The 18,137-nt window shown below is 39.1% G+C and overlaps 1 protein-coding gene across 1 annotated transcript in view; it reads right to left on the bottom strand.

Moving 5' to 3' along the window:
* The window catches only part of LOC143518774 (uncharacterized), a 31,293-nt gene extending 14,234 nt beyond the window's left edge, over positions 1–17,059 (bottom strand). The window contains exons 1-14 of the mRNA XM_077011531.1: positions 16,901–17,059; positions 16,583–16,669; positions 16,332–16,439; positions 15,988–16,092; positions 15,387–15,491; positions 14,853–14,948; positions 14,567–14,674; positions 14,208–14,300; positions 13,796–13,861; positions 13,191–13,262; positions 12,899–12,964; positions 12,648–12,805; positions 12,328–12,437; positions 9,332–11,971 (exon numbers count right to left, since the gene is read on the bottom strand). Coding sequence (XP_076867646.1) covers positions 11,830–11,971; positions 12,328–12,437; positions 12,648–12,805; positions 12,899–12,964; positions 13,191–13,262; positions 13,796–13,861; positions 14,208–14,300; positions 14,567–14,674; positions 14,853–14,948; positions 15,387–15,491; positions 15,988–16,092; positions 16,332–16,439; positions 16,583–16,669; positions 16,901–16,967 — 1,383 coding nt within the window. The 5' untranslated portion in view covers positions 16,968–17,059 and the 3' untranslated portion in view covers positions 9,332–11,829. The remainder of the gene's footprint in view (positions 1–9,331; positions 11,972–12,327; positions 12,438–12,647; positions 12,806–12,898; positions 12,965–13,190; positions 13,263–13,795; positions 13,862–14,207; positions 14,301–14,566; positions 14,675–14,852; positions 14,949–15,386; positions 15,492–15,987; positions 16,093–16,331; positions 16,440–16,582; positions 16,670–16,900) is intronic.
* Positions 17,060–18,137: the final 1,078 nt, after the last annotated feature.

Raw genomic sequence — 18,137 nt, 5'->3', positions numbered from 1 at the left:
ATGGAGCAGAGGCGTGAGGGCCATTTGGTTCAGCCAGGAGTACAGGGAGGGCCAGGTGGTCCAGGAGGGCCTGGAAGGCCAGGAATTCCAGCAAGGCCTTGAGGGCCTTGAAGACCCAGAGCAGTATGATTTTGGTCATTTTCTAAATTTTGATTTGTTCAAAACATAACCAAGTCTACAAGCTGGATGCAAGTTTAGTAATCCTCTGATGTAATGTTAGGTAACATGAAACAGAGTTGTGAGGGCAGATTGGGGCAGACAGGAATACCAGCAGGGTCAAGGGTCAACAGCAGGGTCAATCAAGGCAGCAAGTACCAGGAAGGCCAGGTCGCCCAGGATGGCCAGCTCGCCCAGGTTGGCCGGGTTGTCCAGGAATGCCAATATTACCATAATATCTATGAGAGCCAGGAATGCCTGTTGGACCCAGAGGGCCTGGAGGGCCTGGAGGGCCTAGACTGCCTTGATGGCCATCAGGGCCAGGAGGACCAGTAGGGCCTGGAAGTCCGCGACAGCCAGTAGGGCAGTGCAGTATAACTTCACAGAGATCAGAATTACTCCTTGGGTGTCTTCTTTCACAGTTTAGCACTGAGAAGTTTATCTTCTCTCCACTACTTTGCTGATACTTTACAACTGGAACATCACAGGAAAAGTGCATCGTTACTTAAATTCCTTCCTTGTGTTAGGTCTGTTTGTTCTACTCACTCCTTTGAGTACAATTAGTTATTTGTAAATATTGTGAAAACACAACCTTCGTATAATTTGTCTCAGTGCTGATAAATGACTTACTGTGAAGTACGTTTAGAATGAGTATACTAAGCAGTAAGAGAGTGTTGACGATCAACAGTGTCGTCTGTAACCTGTTGCCCCCTGTAGAAGAGATGGACAAACATGGAAGATCTTAAAGAACACAAGTCACCAGCTTTACAGGGGAGAACACAGATGCACACCTCTGTAACAAAGATTACCTAGATCTACTTATTATATGCTTTGAAACGTTGACCTTAAATTGTCTTACCACATGCTGTATGCGTCTTCCTCACTACAGGAGGCTGGTGTAGAGTCTGGTACACATCCTCAGTCATCCTCAGTCTGTTTGCGTGTATCAGATTTTATAGACATTCGCCTTCAACTCAGTATAACGCCTGGCTGCTAACAACACACACCAGTGCACAGTGAAGATGCAGGGCTGAGTGAGGAGTGCTTACACACCCAGTGTGACGTCTAGGGCTGAGATTGTGAAAGGAAGGATAAGGAGGAAGTTGTCTGTACTTCCTTAAAAGGACTTCTGTTACTACTGTTAGCCAGGTGTCAGAGTTGTAGACTATGGCATCATTACCTTGGAACAAGTGAGCACCCAACTACCAAACTTCATCACAACTATGTAATGCACTATAAGCAAAATGTGAGGTAAATCACAGTTCAAGAGGGAACCACACTACATGTTAATGCAGCCCTGATATAACAATTGAATTGAGAGACATTTGAGACACTGTGATGATGATGCTTCACAAATGGGATGTGAAACCTGAAAGAAAAAGCTTTTTCTCCTTGAAAACCTTCACACTGTCCCCTTGCCATAAAGCCTGTGTTTCTCTGTCCCACAAAACCTGTGTTTCTCTGTCCCAGACCTGGGAACCCCAGTTTATTATTGTTCTTTCTTTCTAAAAACAACCATAGCTCAAACCATTAAAAAAAAACAGGTCCAATGCATTCTAAGACCAGAAGTACATTATATTTGGTGATGTCTAATAAACTCAAGTGTATATGCAGTGCAGATAACCAGTTCCTCTTAAACTGAGACAGGAAGTTCATGTCTCTGAGGTGAGACTCGTCCATGTCACTACGCAATCTCAGTCTGGTAAAGTAACACTTGGTAAAGAAAGAAAGAATTTTGCTTTGTAGAAGTCGAACAGAGCAGCTCTCTCTGCACATCTGGTACTGTAACAGTAGACTGTGCATAAATGCTACTGTAGCTCAGAGCAGTTATGGTACCAGAAACACCAGAGGTTATAGGGTCAGTCCCTAGAGATGTGCGTAACTCTATATGAGTGTCTGAACTATGCCATAAATCTAATCTGTTTACTACAGCAGAATATTAAGCAGTGTTAGACAGATGAATATAAACTAATAATTTGTGTATTAGATATAAATAATACATAAACATAAAAGACAAGGGCAAATAATTATATGTGTAATATTAGATCAAGTACAGGAAAAGAACTGAGACGTAATAATAAATATAAATGTATGAACAATACATATGATATTATGTACATATCACAATAGAGACTATATATGTGCACTGACTACAGTTAGGAGGAAAAAGATTTGTTATTCAGAAGGATTGAGTCACAGTATATTCAGTGATTATGTATAAGACTGTGTATGTAATAAAATGCATAGTTTCCATTTTAAATGGGAAAGGTGTACGTGGTCACCTGTTAGGAGGTTTAGATTAAATAAATAATTGAATGACATTGTGGAGGTGGTGACTGGTTAGACTGGAAATTATTGTAATACCGAAATTGCTTATAGCACACCATCGGTGAGGCAACCCAGTCAGTTTCCACATTTGTAATGATCAGATTACACCCCACAGTGTGCATTGAGCACCACAATACTTTTAGAAACTTTAACAATAGCCATATGAAACCTTATGGATTCATGTGTAAATGGTTGTTAATTAAATATTCTAGAGGACCTGACATTTCGCCCCATTTCGATTCCTATCATTCATTCTGTAGAATAACAACAGTGCCAATTTTATCAGACACAAAATAAAGATTGCACCAGCTTCTCTCTGAGCAATCTGAACATAAATTTTTGCATAGATTCATGGATATTCTTAAGCTATCATTTAATTTAATGATGTCTAAATTAAATCTGTCCATCTCTTTCAAGACAAGAAGAATCTACTAATCACAGTAATTCGCTCTTTGTAAACATTGAAAGCAAAAAAATACACAGCAACAGATTCGAGAACATTCAGCCCAGATTCCTAAGAATGGCCTGAGTTTAAAGACCATGTGGGACTATGTGTTAAAATATCAACTGCTGAAAACCAAAGACGGACAGAAGCCTCAACATGGCTGCTGATCCATCTGGCTAATGCAGCTTTCAAAGCAGCGCTTCAGAAACTGCAATGTTGTCAAACTAGTGTTCCATATCTTGGTTTTATTCTGTCCAAAGAAGTCAAAAACTATCTCAGGACTTCAAACCACCAGCCACAAAGAGGGGTGTGAGATCCTAACTGGGCATGATCAACTATTGATCAACTTACTGCTCATATTATGACCTGAGCAGTATACCTGAGGAGTATATTACTATAAGTCCTGAGGTGGTGCTGTAAGTCGGACTCTCTTGATACAATCACGTGGACTGCAAAGATGGCTGGGGTTTTCTCTCATACACTGGGGCCACAAGTGTTGTTGGTTCGGCAGCGTGGGGTCACCTTTAGCCCCCGGACTACACATTCAAAATGTCAGACCTGCTCTTCCCACGGCTTCCATCATGTTTACACTTCGCATGTTGCGATGGCAGCTCTCATGAGAACAGATGCTGAAAAGACTTGTTTCATCACATCAATTCTTTATACTTCACATCAAATGCGTGTTCCTAATACGTCATCTACACAGCGCATGATGATATAAAGGTGCTGAACTTATAATAAACTCGACATTATTCAAATGTACTCATGAGCACAAATAAATTGACCATTAAAGCATCATGACTCAATATCCTGCATGTCATTCAAATCACATGATCCCCCTACCGGATGATGATTTTTTTGAGCACTGCTGATGTAATGTCCATGGATTGCTCATGTTCTAAATCAGGCAATGGAATTTTTTCTCTGGACATTTGCAGTCTGTCACATCCTAACAGGGTTTTAGAAGACTACTTGCTTCCCTAAAAACAGTGGAAGCAACTGAAATCGTCACATGAATTCGAGTACACAGACAGACGCTGTGCTGGTGGGTTGTTCGTGACCTTGGTCATTTGATCAATGAGAGGCTTATGTGCAGTTAATTGTAAGCCTACTACCCACTTATTTGTGATCTTATACAGGTATGTATTTTGACATCCGAATTGGCTTTGGTTTGGCGTGCGTGCCCGTCACTGCGGTGAGAGATGAATCCAGAAGGCTTGAGTTGTGCTGGATGGATCAGGAGTGAACTGCTTCAGGAGTTATAAAACAGGTTTCCAGCTTTACTCTCATTTCTCATGGTATTTCTCTCATCTATGGTGTACATGGGTTTTGGTTTAGATGCTTTACAGCAATAGGCCTCACCATTAAGAGTTTTATCAGTTTCCAGCTGTTTACTGGCCACACAGTGCAGTTATTAATGGATCTGGACCTGGTGCCTGTAGGCCACTGTGTCCCAGCCTTAGTATTTTACTCATTTAATGTTTTATTAGTGATGTTTGAACATGCTGAGCCATCCTGGTTAGATGCCTGGTTTTAAATCAAGGTATAAATTATCACTATTTTTTGCATTAATATCTAGCAGTTGTAAACGGTTATTGTTATAACTTTTGGCTAACGTCAGATTTTTAACGTGGAAGATTTTTTTTTTTGCCTTGCCTCTTCTTTAACCTTTTTGCATGTGTGCTTGCTTTTAATTTTAGAGGTGTTATAGTGAGTCTGTTTGAGCCTTTGGGGTGTTGATAGCTCATCCTTTCTGTTCTTATTTCTCATTGATGATTGTAAATGGGGTAGGGAGTTAGCATTAACATTTACATTTACATTTACATTTATGGCATTTAGCAGACGCTCTTATCCAGAGCGACTTACAAAAGTAAGAACATCCTTCTTACTTCCTTAACATCCTTCCTTAAGGGACCACACTCCTTGTTGACTAACATATTAAGGCCACAGGAGTACGTACTAGCTGTGGATCCAGTATGATGAGTTGTGAGAGGTGGTATTAATTATTCAAATGGAAAATAAATGTACCATACAGAGCACAATGTATTGTACTAGAGTGGAGATTGACAAATTTGTGCCTTTGCAATTGGACCTTATGTTGTTTAATGGGACATAAAATTTCATCTTATGTTCTTACCATGTAACAGGTGCATCAGTGCATCTCTATGGAAATAATGCAGAACTCTGAAAGCGTTAGGTTAGGTTAGGTTAGGTTAGGTTAGGTTAGGTTAGGTTAGGTTAGGTTAGGTTAGGTTAGGTTAGGTTAGGTTAGGTTAGGTTAGGTTAGGTTAGGTTAGGTTAGGTTAGGTTAGGTTAGGTTAGGTTAGGTTAGGTTATTTTTACCCAAAGGTAAATTTTATTTACAATATGTGAAGCAGCAGAAACAATTAAAAACAATTAGAACAAACACAAACAAACAGTGAACCACATATACAATTTCTTAGTTCTCTATGTCCTATTCGTCCTATTTGCTTGAGTTATGGCTGCCGGAATAAAGCTCTCCTTATATTGTCTTGTTCTACATTTTGGTACTCTAAACCTTTGTCCAGATGGAAGAGACCTGAATTCACTTTACAGGGGATGAGTACTATCCCTTAAAATTGCACTCGTTACCCGCTTTACCTGTGTGCCATACAAAGTCTCCAAGTTGGGTAATGGCTTACCAATCAACTTACTTGCCCATTTTACAATCTGATTCAGGCCATTCCTCTTTTTGAATGTCAAGTTACCAAACCATGCCACTAAGGTGAATACTAAAACTGATTCTACGAAAGCCTGATAAAATAAAGTCATCATAGGTCTATCAACGTGGAAATAGTTCAATCTCCTCCAACAGTGCAAACGCTGCTGCCCCTTTTTACACACAGCCTCACTATTTGCCTCAAAGTTCAGTTTTGAGTCTATTATTGTTCCCAGGTACTTATAGTGATGTACACGTTCCACGATCCACTATGACCCTTAATAACCGTGGCCTCATGTGTGTGGTCATAAGCTGCAAAGTATGAAGCTCCTCACCCTCAAATGCTGCTGTACAATCATCACCTTAAGGATTCGTACCCTGATTACAATTCTGTTGACTGGAGCTGCAAGCAAATAGTAATTTATAATAATAATAATAATATTTCTGCTTTCACACCACACTGCTCAGTAACACTATGTTCCTATCATGTGATATAGGACTGTGTTGACTGTGTGTTTATCTTAAGGGAGGCTGGTAATATGTTACCTACATGTGTTCACCCACCAACGCAAACACCTTCAGAATCTTCACACATCTCACTCACTCCCCTCAGTCATGTATTACATGCTGAGAAACAGTCATACACACTTCCTTAAAAATTCTGCTTGGCTATTTCACTGCCTTCCATTTGTAAGTCACTGTGACTTGCAAATTATATATTATTTCACATTATATCACAGCACAAAATATTATTATAGTAATAACATTCGAAGTCCTGCAGATCCTACAGGGACGGGCTGCTGGATTGTGTCCTGTAAAGCTGGTGACTTGTGAACTTTCAAATCTTCCACATTTGTCAATCTCTCCTACAGGACCACAGGAGGGCAGAGTGGTACAGATAATGCAGAAACTCATTGTTGGATATTATTAAACTCATTTTAAGGGTCATTTAACGATAAAACTTGTATAATAAGTATCCATTGACTTCTGTTGTATATCTATAGAATTGATTATCTGTCCCTCAGAAACAAATAACAACATGCATTAAAACCACATGACCAGTTTATTGAGGTACTATGAGGATTATATGATCCCTATTCATGGTATGTGCGTACACAGGACAATCAGAAGCAGCCTGAAGACACAGGGTCAGATACACTAAGAAGCACACACTTTATTCATGAAACAGTTATTGATACGATGTCTATAAGAGACAGTATGGTTTTATAAAGACATATCTGGACAGGACGTTTAGGCTCATTTGATGTGGTCTGCTGTGTGTGTGTGTGTGTGTGTGTGTGTGTGTGTGTGTGTGTGTGTGTGTGTGTGTGTGTGTGTGTGTGTGTGTGTGTGTGTGTGCTGCTATTGTTCTTGTTGCTGTATTGCCTCTCCCCCTTGTTAGCTGTTCCAACTGTCTCTTGTTAACGTATGTATTTAAACCTTCATGTCAGCTTCCTCTCCCTCGCTCATAACGTTGATGTATCATGACATCAGTGCTGCTCTCATGTGTGAAGAATATGTGCAGGAAAATAATTTAAGCTAAGCTAAACTAAACTGTACATTGGAGGGGCTCTCCCTCGAGAACTGGCAGGTTTAATGGTGGTGGTGAAATGGTGTGGGGGATATTTTCCTGGCATACTTTGGGCCCATTAGTACAAACCGAGCATTGTGTCAATGCCACAGCCTACCTGACCATGTCCATGTTCATCCCTTTATGACCACAGTGTACCCGTCTTCTGATGGCTACTTCCAGCAGGATAACGTGCCATGTCATAAAGCGCGAATCATCTCAGACTGGTTTCTTGAACATGACAATGAGACACTGTACTCAAATGGCCTCTATAGTCATATATGGTATATATATATATGGTTATTCATCTATACATGCACAACATACAACATTCTTGAATTGAGCATCACACCAGTACCGACACTCTAATGCAGTGTTTCTCAACCTTTTTTCAGTTGTGGCACCCTTTATATGCATGCAAAATTTTAAGGCACCCCGGTTTACAATGCGTTAAAAAACACAGGCTTTGGGGGGTGGGGGGTGGAGACGTAAGTTGTTGACGGGGGGGGGGGGGGGGGTGTGAACGTAAAATGGACACAAATTAAGTATTATATCGCAATCTATCGATCGCGGGTGGTTGGCGCCAAAGCGAACTAGTAACTCATTGAATCAGATATGGATCAGATAAATAAACAAGATTTTTTTTCGGATGTGAGATATCGGAAGTGTGCCGTGAGAGCGTGTGAAAACGGTCAAATGCGTGTGTCTCATGCTCAATGCGTGAGCGTTGGCAACCCTGAAAACATACTCTCTGCAACCATCTCCCGGCCAACATAAGTGATTATTAAGACAGAGAGCAGATAAATGTGACTTACAGTCAGTGGGAAACCTGCGTAATCACGTGCTGACCTTGGTCATATGCAGGCCATATGCACGCTTTGAGCGTGAGACTCACGCATATGTAGACTTTAGCCAGCCCGCCAACCACACACACACACACACACACACACAGCCGCTACACTAACCATCGCGACAGATTCCAATCCCCCCCGCCTGAAAAAAAGCTCACGCCCACCAAACTTGAGAGATCTGGTCATATGAAATACATTTTAATGATTTTTAAAGCGTATAATAACTTCAATTTTTAAAACTATAGTTTTTTATTTCACATCAGAATATTTTGACGGCACCCCGGTTGAAACGCTGCTCTAATGCAGGGCTCAAACACCCAGAGCTGTGTAATTCTGCTCATTTCTTAAATTAATCAATTTACAATGTCATTGACTTTTTTAAAGTAAGTTTACACGCTGGCAACAAGGAAACATTACTGGTTAAGTTTAGTGAATTTAGTGATGGTAAATTTACTGATGTGTTTCTGATGTAACATTAGACAATGTTCTGTTTGTGGTTCCTTTTGAGAGCCGAGAGGGAAGACTGGGTCAGTGACAAAGACAAGGACAGTTGCAATATCAGCAAAATCCTCAAGAACATCCACAGCCAGCAGGGCCGGGAGGGCCAGGAGTGCCAGGAACACCACGATAACCAGGTGGTCCAGGAATGCCGTCTAGGCCAGCAGGGCCGGGAAAGCCAGTAACACCGGGACAACCAGGTGATCCAGGAATGCCGACTAGGCCAGGAGGGCCAGGAGAGCCAGGAATGCCTGCAGGGCCGGGAGGGCCAGTAGGGCAGTGCAGTATAACTTCATAGAGATCAGAATAACTCCCTTGTCTTCTTTCACACACCAATCCTTGCATTCCCTCTGAGTTCGGTTCTGATACGTTTTTCTGCTCTCCACTACTTTGCTGATACTTTATAGCTGGAACTTCACAGAAAAAGTGCATCGTTATATAAATTCCTTCCTTCTGTTAGGTCTGATTGTTCTACTCACTTCTTTGAGTACAATACATTTTTGTGAACATAAACACAACTTTCGCATAATTTGTATCAGTGCCGATAAATCACTTACTGTGAAATACGTTTAGAATGAGTATACTGATCAGTAAGAAAGTGTTGAAGATCAACAGTGTTGTCTGTAACTTGTTGCCCACCAGTGGTCCTGTAGGAGAGATGGACAAACATGGAGGATCTTAAAGAACATAAGTCACCAGCTTTACAGGAGAGTTCACAGCTGCCCGTCTGTGTAGGAAATATTTACTGCCATAATTGTACTGATGATTATATGCTGTGAAATGATGCCACTGTGATGTCTTACCATGTGCTGTGTGCGTGGTCTTCACTACAGGAGGCCGGTGTAGAGTCTGGTACACATCCTCACTCATTCTGGTTCTCTGTATCAGATTCTATAGACATTCACTATATAGCACTAGTATTACCAGTGCACAGTGGAGTTGCAGTGCTGTTTGAGGAGTGCTTACACACCCAGTGTGGGGTCTTTTTATGGCACTCACTTGTACATGCCTGTCTAACCATCTTACAGTGTGGTAAACCAGTTCCCCAGTTTGGTTGGGTTAGAATTGTGGGCAAGTTCACATCTCTGAGCCGTGAGAACATCTCATCCACGTCCTTATGCAATCTCATTCTGGTAAAGACCAGTTAAAGAGGGGTTCCTGCTTTGTAGAAAACTATACTTAAAACTATAAAGTTTTTATAAATTTATAAACTTATAAATTCTGTCAATGCATGAGACCACGGTTAAATAAGAAGATTTCTTCTAGGGTCTGATGTCCTGTTAAAGTAAACACATCATATTTATTTACTACTAGTTATTTATTATGTACCTGCTATCATGTATGTATATTGTATGTGTGTTTTGTTTTGGTTTTTTTGTACCTACAAAATGAAGGGTGTCAGTATTTACTATACCTGCTTGTCTTTGAGAATACCAAGACTAGTCAAATACACTGATCCCTGATGGTTGCTAGTCAAATACACTGATCTTTACATTCATGACAATGGCTAATACGAAGAAAACATGAATATTGTATGAATGTATATTATGAATGCTTTGCTTGTTTCTAATAGAAGTAGTTATATTTAAACATTTTCAATCATTGTGTTTATTCTGTGTCCATTTTTATGCATATACTGCATTAGAAAAACTGCAGTTCTGCATAAAATACAGAGGACAAATTTCGATTGCGGTGTAAAAATCACAATTACATTAAATGAAATGTTCAGGCAATTACAAAACATTTTTCTTGCCATTCAAAGCTTTTTTTTCACAATATACTTCCTTTCTCCTCCATCAATAATGGTGAATAATAGTACCTGTAGTAATAGTAGCTGTCAAAAGCCTAATACTATTTGACATTTGTGATACATTTAAGGTTTCATGACACTTTCCTATAATCACATCGTGCTCCTTTACACTTGATTAAGACAGAGTCCTTCTTGGAGACAGGGTAACTTGCTTGCTGTCTGACAGTCCTGACATTGCTATAGTTTCTCCCACTGCAGCATTAGAGCCAGGACTGAACTCAGAGTGGTCACCCTTGAAAAAGCAGCACACTTTATTGGGGTTTGTCACTTTTCTGGGTCGCTGTGTGGTATGGTGGCCACGCTGAGTGAAGAAACTGTGGCAGAAATGCTAAAGCAAGAAACACCGCTGGCATAAAATGGTATCTCATTCTATCAGTAAAACTGTCACCCTCTCTCCACATGCATTTGAAAATGGCAGTAAAGACTTTTCCGAAAAGGAGGAAAGGTTTTCAACTTTTTTCACGACATGCAAATACTTAATCTCCCCAGCCAATTCGCAAAAGGTCTTTAAAAATCATAGACTGTGGCTCCTTTGTTACACAATAACATTTTTCATATATGCTGTCTTTATAACTGTGCATGCATGCAGATCTTATGAAACATGATTTAAGATCCTCACAATCATTATATGCAAAACCTGTGAAAATTAACTTTCTTCCTCTCTGTAGTGAAGCTCAACTCTAAGACTACATAAATGAAGCAGACATGAGTTAAAAACCTTTTGGGTTACGCTTAAACAACTCATTTATATATTATTTGCTGTCAACGCTGTTTACTTACACTTGGATGATATATGCTATATTAAAAGCTAATTTAAAAAGAAGAAACCAGCTAAATAGCTGAATGAATAATTGAATGGGCTTTAGGCCATACATTTTGGCAGTTGTTTTTTTTTTTTACTCTTATTGATAGTCGTTGCTGTGTTACCTTTAACAGTATGTAAATCTGCATACTTAACGTTCTTTGTGTTTATCATCACATCACGTCATCAGAGCTCAGATTTTCAATTTCACATTTACCTTCACCTCAGAACAATTTCTATTCTTTAGCTGATATCTAGAGTAATCCTTTTTTGTATTAAGCAGAAATGTAAAAATATTTATACCTCACATTAAAGGGTGTGTTATGGCATGTGTACAAATTGACCAGTTTTATTGCTTTTTTGTTTGTTTTAACTATGAATAACTATGAATATTATATAGCATTTTGCTATTCTGAGTTCTGGTATGTTTGTAAGGAGCTTGTAATAAACACCTGAGTTGGAGCTACTTGTGTGAGAAATGGCAGTGCTTTTGTTATGAACACACATTCACATTTCGTTATTAACACACATTCATCACATTTATCAGCAGGGAACAAATACTCTAGTGTCATCATTCTAACACAGTCCAATGAACTAATTCACATTCACACTCATATCATACATCATATAAGCATTATATATCACATGCATCATATATAGATATACCGGTATATTCTGTGCTGTGTAATCTATGCCTTGCAGGCGTACTTCATTTTAACAGAGCAGTGGTTGTCATTCAGCTTCAGAGTCCATGTCAAATGTCCACAATCCTCCCCTTCATCTCCCAGACCATGTTCCGTCCAGTCATCTGGCTGGCCAGGGTTCCACTGCCTGCAACAGGCAAAAACACCCAGTATACTGCATGCTGCTTGACACCACTATTGCATATGCAAGTATTTTACACACATACACGCGATACTTAACTGTAATGGCCTTTGAAAGTTAGATTTTAAACCATTGAAGCTTGATAGAAAAGAATCACTGCTAAAGTTTTGTATGTTTCACAGCTCGTTTAATGCTCACATGGTTTGGGATGATAAATGGTTCAGCTTGCTCCAATATAACAGATTCTCCCTTCTCTGCTCTGTCAGTCTGTTAGTGTATTCGTGTATTGTATTTGTATTTGTGTAGCAGAGCAACTTGGCATTGGCAGACCTAGAAAGCTGTTATAAAGAAAAAAAACTCACTCTTTAACAATAGGGAAAGGTGTTCCATCATCCCATCTCCACTGGCCTGTGTTTTCATCGGTGAGACCCACCCAGTAATTCTGCTTCATTATCTTTTCAGTTACAAATGTCTACAGAGACAAGGCACAAAACATGATAGAATGGTGGATAGTAACAGTGAGACAGAACAATTTAAAAAGACAGCATGTATTTATATATACTGAATAAGGAAGAGTAAGAGTGTGCGTGCGTGCGTGCGTGCGTGCGTGCGTGCGTGCGTGCGTGCGTGCGTGCGTGTGCGTGTGTGTGTGTGTGTGTGTGTGTGAGAGAGAGAGACTAACCCACTCATCCTCTGTTTCCAGTTTGACCAGCATAGCATTCTGACTCCTGCAATAATCTCGTGCCTGGTGCCAGTTCAATTGATCACTGGAGAACAAATAACACTTGGAGAGATATGGAACCCAACCAGGCTTACAGCTGGTCTGTGCTGCATGTCCCTCTGTAAGACAGTGAGAAGGAAACAGAGAGAGAGGGTGAAGCTTCTCCTGTTGGGACACTGTGTAGTGCAGAGAAATGTGGGAAGAGTCGCTACCTGCTGTACTTGGTTTGGTCTCCAGTTTAGACTTCACATCATTAAGAGCAGTAATCACTCCCTGAACTGAGAAGAAAAAGAAAAACACACGTCAAGCTAACAGTGCTGGAATAAAACTGAAATTTGATTGTTTTGTTTGCTTGTTTTCACTATATTAAAAGTAACATGTAAGCATGTATCATGCACACACATCTGTATCTGACATATGGGATTGACCTTGTCTGACATGTCAGTCTCAGATGGACCATTGTATAAAAATAACAATGTACAAGCGAAGGTTGTTTTGTCTCACCAGTCTTCTGGAGGTTGGAGGAGAGGGACTCCATCGAGTCCTGCACCCCTGTCAACATCCTGTTCTGGGAAACTTGGGTAAGAAGTGATGTGTCCAATGGAAAAATGTTAGTATAAACGGAATAAGCATAAATATTTAATATGAATAACCTCTCTTTATCTAATTGACTTCTGGTGAATGCTATTGAATATTTTTTTTGTTTGGAAAACAAACAAATGTGTCACAAATCAGAAGTGCCATGGTGAATTAAAGTACAGATGTCATAAATGTCTCCGACCCCAGCTAGATTATAGCTCCACCTAGAGGATCAACGTCCCGAAATTCCCACTGCGATTCTGCTGAATACTGATGCTTACACCTGTCCCCAGTTAGCCACACCCCCTGCCTGTCCTTTAAAAGTAATGCTAACTCATGTTACTTACCAAGCGTTGTCTCAATCGTATTCCCCATCTGTGTATTGACCTTTGCTGACCCTGCTTTCCCTGTCTCCAGCCTGCACTCAGGACGTATTCTGCTCTTCTGACCTCTGAACATATGCACTACTCTCTAGCATTGCCCAGTATGTTTGCAAATCCACTTTGTCTGCTGCAAAATAAAACTCCTACCTGCTAACTGATTTGTGTTCTTGAGATCAGACTTCACACCACTTAGAACAGTCATCACTCCCTCACCTGAAAATGGGGGAAAGAATGAATGCAATCAAGCCAACAGCATCGTAGCTTGGATGCTTGGATCCTGGTCAGCTTTGAGTAGTTCAATCACTACATTGCTCTGTAAAATGTCCTACATCTGAAAATTTTGTTTTAATGCTGGAACATAGAGCCGCATAACTTTTATCCTTCCTTAGAGCTTAAATGATTAATTTGTTAACTTGTTTTTCATATGCCATATGTTGTTGCCCAGGTGCTCATATACCTGCATCATGTACATTGTGTGTTTCTTGCTTTTATGTAAGAAACACACAATGTCTGACAGTTCTTATGTGGTCTGACAGTTCTTATGTGGAATGGTCCTCACCGTTGCTCTTTATCATAGATGCCAGAGTCTCGAGGGATGTAGTGAGATTCAACATAGAACTTTCCACTATCCTGTTCTTTCCATTTTGATACCCTTCAGTAAGACATATCCAAAGTCAGCAAGAATTTCTGAATATATACACAGATATTAAATACAAATAATTACAATATTGTTTGTGAACATTTTGTTAGTTTTTTAAACATGGTTTTTATGGATTGTGTTCTTGAATATTTTGAATTTAGGTTTTAAATCAAATATGCATCTTTTGATCACTTGCTGAATATCATATTGTCCATATCCAATGTAAATAGCTGGGTCCATATGGAAATCTGATGACTTGAGCAAATCCATTGCCTTACCCGATACCTCAGTTAGATTCTTTAGTTGAGAGGCAACAGAATTCAAATATGAATTCACAGAAGCCAACGAACTATCAATTTCAGTCAGTTTCTTTTCCTCATGTACAACTGCAAACAAAAATCAGTCAACCTTCAGACAAACTATAAAATGAACTTCATAAATATTGCAACATTGAGACTAAACCTGCAAACACACTAAAATATATAATATGCAATTATACTTAAAGCATACTGTGTATACAACATCTATTTAATGCATTTATTTAATGTTAAAATGTTTACTGACTGGTATTCTGTAGTTTTGTTGCCAGTTCCGACACAGAAGAATTCAAACTCTCTAGAAGGTCTTTCACTCGTGTGTTCTGGACTCCTTGTTGGCTAGCTGTAAACATCAGGTGCATGCTAGAGTTGATAAAAGTGTGACATTCCATTCTTATTGCTACAGAGCTACCATTCACTAAAAATGGTCTGCATTTGAATCTATACCAAAGACATTTTGTATTATTATGCATTTGATACATTTCAAATAATATTAATATGTATAAATGCACTTTCTATTGTACAATTTTAATAATCATGATTAGTTTATAGAAATATCTTTCTAAATTTAAGGTACAATTTTATATTAATAAAAATCAAATAAATTAATCAAAGTTCACACATTATTCATTTAATACCAACGTGCTTTAACACCAACCAATCCTGCCAACCCTGTGGAAGCCAACAAAAACTAACTGCCAAAAAGGTTCACTTGCAATTCTCTATATATAATCTGTACTAATCTATATGTAATCTGAGGGGTGTGACTGGGAGGCCTTACTTGTATCCTGCAACATGGTCTCCAGTTTAGATGACAGGGAACCAAGGGAGGATCCCAGATTGTTAATTAAGGTCTGTATATCAGAGAGCTTCTTCATCTGGGGTCCTATCAGTAGGACATGTTAGAACTTACCCACAGTCAGATTCAAGAGATAAAAATAATGATGTCTATTTGTATTTTACTATACATTTCCTTTTTAAAAAAAAGGGGTGCCCTGCACATAAATTTCATTCCCAAGGGTTCCAAAACACAATTTCTCAACAAGTTGCAAACTATATATATATATATATATATATATATATATATATATATATATATATATATATATATATAGTAGTGCTGTCAATTCCAGGTGCCGCGATTAAAAGTCCTCACCAGGATTTTGCTCAGGCTTCCTGGATTGTGTTGATTCCACTAATTTTACCTGGATTGCTAATTAGAAAATCTAGCAAGCTTGAGCAAAATCCTGGTGAGGACTTTTAATTGCGGCACCTGGAATTGACAGCACTAATATGTAGTATAATAAAAAATATAATATATACATATAATTTATTTAATACTTTGATCATTTGAAATTGTACTGTGAGTTGAATTGACTCACCATTCTTCAACTGACTGTCAGTTCTGGACGTGTACATGTCGATGTATGAGGTCAGACCGGACACAGACTTCTTCAGTTCTGTCACTTTAGATTCCAGTTCAGTACCTACAATGTATCAAAGAGGATAACCAGCACTGATACTAGCAAGTCCTGGTTCTCTCTTTAATAGTATGAACAATTATGTGATCCTTAAGAGCTTTGTAATTCAGCAATCATGATGTTATGCAAGAGGGTAAAATTAGTAGTATTTGAATATTCAGGGTGAATAACAATGGATTTGGTAAATAGGTTCTACTCCCAGTGTAATAGAAATTAAGCTTTGGGTTTGAAGTGCTTGAACCCACCTGTGTTTTGCAGCTTGTCCTTCAGGTCAGAGTTCATCGAGTTAACGGAGGAACTGTGACTTATCATGAAATTGTCCAAGTCTGCAAATTTACGCTCCTGATGGCCAACTTTAAAATAAAGAATAAATTATTAAATAGGCTTTAAATTTCAAATGAAATCTCAGAAAAACTTGTACATCATAAAGTCCAGCAGCCAAACCCTTTTGATATGACAATATTAAAAAATTGGTTATAAAGGTCCAGTGACTCACATAAAACAAACACCATAACAAAGAGGATAAAGAGGACAAAAGTGCCAAACCCCAGTAGGATGAGATTATATTTCCCTCGGACATGATCTGCAGATAACAAAGAAATGTTACACAGTTCAAAGACTACAAAAAACTAACTTATTAATGTCAGACCACTTGATGCGTTTGTCCATAAACTTCATCAGTCTGAGGTTTGAAGTTTGAGGTATAAAGGTGCAACATTCTTAAGCCACTTCCCCCAGCATTAACGTACAAATACTCAAATCCACTATATACTCAATGCCAAGAACCTCCATAGTTCAAGATGCTACATCAAACCTTTCCATGAGGTTCTCCATCCCTTGTCCATGTCCATTTTGCTGTACGGCGTTGAGCACTCCTCCATCGTCCACTGGGATTATGGATTAAGTTACTGTACACAGCAGTGGGCTGCCTGCTGCATTATGAGGGATGTTCAAATGCACTCAAGCTCCTTCAGTAGTGTCACAATATCCTGATGCAGGGCACTTTTGTCAGATCAGCATGGGAAGAATTTTCACTTCCTCTTTCCTAGTAATTTGCTGATCTGTCAGTGACATTTTTTCCCTTACATTTCTGGAAGTATGATTAACTCAAAACACCTCAGATAGTGGATGAAGGCCAGTGTTAGTATCATTCATATGAACACCTCAGATAGTGGATGAAGGCCAGTGTTCGTATGATTAACACAAACACCTCAGATAGTGGATGAAGGCCAGTGTTAGTATCATTCATATGAACACCTCAGATAGTGGATGAAGGCCAGTGTTAGTATCATTCATATGAACACCTCAGATAGTGGATGAAGACCAGTGTTTAAATAAGCATACAAGGCTGCGCATGTGGCATTCATTGTTAACAAGTATTTGGTTTATTCTTCTACTATATGGCAAAACCACTTTTTTTGCCAGCCATCATGCTTATATAAAAAAAGCTGTAGAACTGAGCACACAATCCATTCAAGATGATTACTTTAAGGCTGCTACTATTCGTTCAACCTACTTCACACATTCTCATTGTGAACTACAAATGCCCTCTGAATGAAAACACGAGCTCATTGTTCCTAATTTGACACAACACTTGGTCCTGTGCTACCACCAGAGTGAACATGGGTTCAGTGTCCGCAGTGTATCCATTCCCTCGGTGTTCAGACCTCACAATTCTTCAGAAGCATATTCATTTACACATGTAAGCAGGTACATTTCCAAGAGGACAACCCTTCTGAATATAACCAGCACAGCAAAAATTGGTAATTTTTCCATCTGTCCATCAAGAGATTTATTTTGAACTATATTAATGCCACATTGCATATCCATCATTCAGAAATCCCCGAATGAAGTTTTAATGGAATAACTACCAGTGTTTCCTGTGAAACTGGTACTCTAGAATTTTTATGTCAAACCACGGCTCCTCATGTTCCTAAAATGACAACACAGAAAAAGGAAATGCAGGAATAAAAGAGGAACAACCAAAATGAATTGGGAACACTTCCAATGAAACGCTCTAGTGTTCCAATAAAACAAACAAGGTCTTTAAA

Source organism: Brachyhypopomus gauderio, chromosome 7 (genome assembly GCF_052324685.1).
Source record: "Brachyhypopomus gauderio isolate BG-103 chromosome 7, BGAUD_0.2, whole genome shotgun sequence".
NCBI classification, from domain to species: Eukaryota; Metazoa; Chordata; class Actinopteri; order Gymnotiformes; family Hypopomidae; genus Brachyhypopomus; species Brachyhypopomus gauderio.
This window is presented reverse-complemented; position numbering and strand designations above follow the sequence as displayed.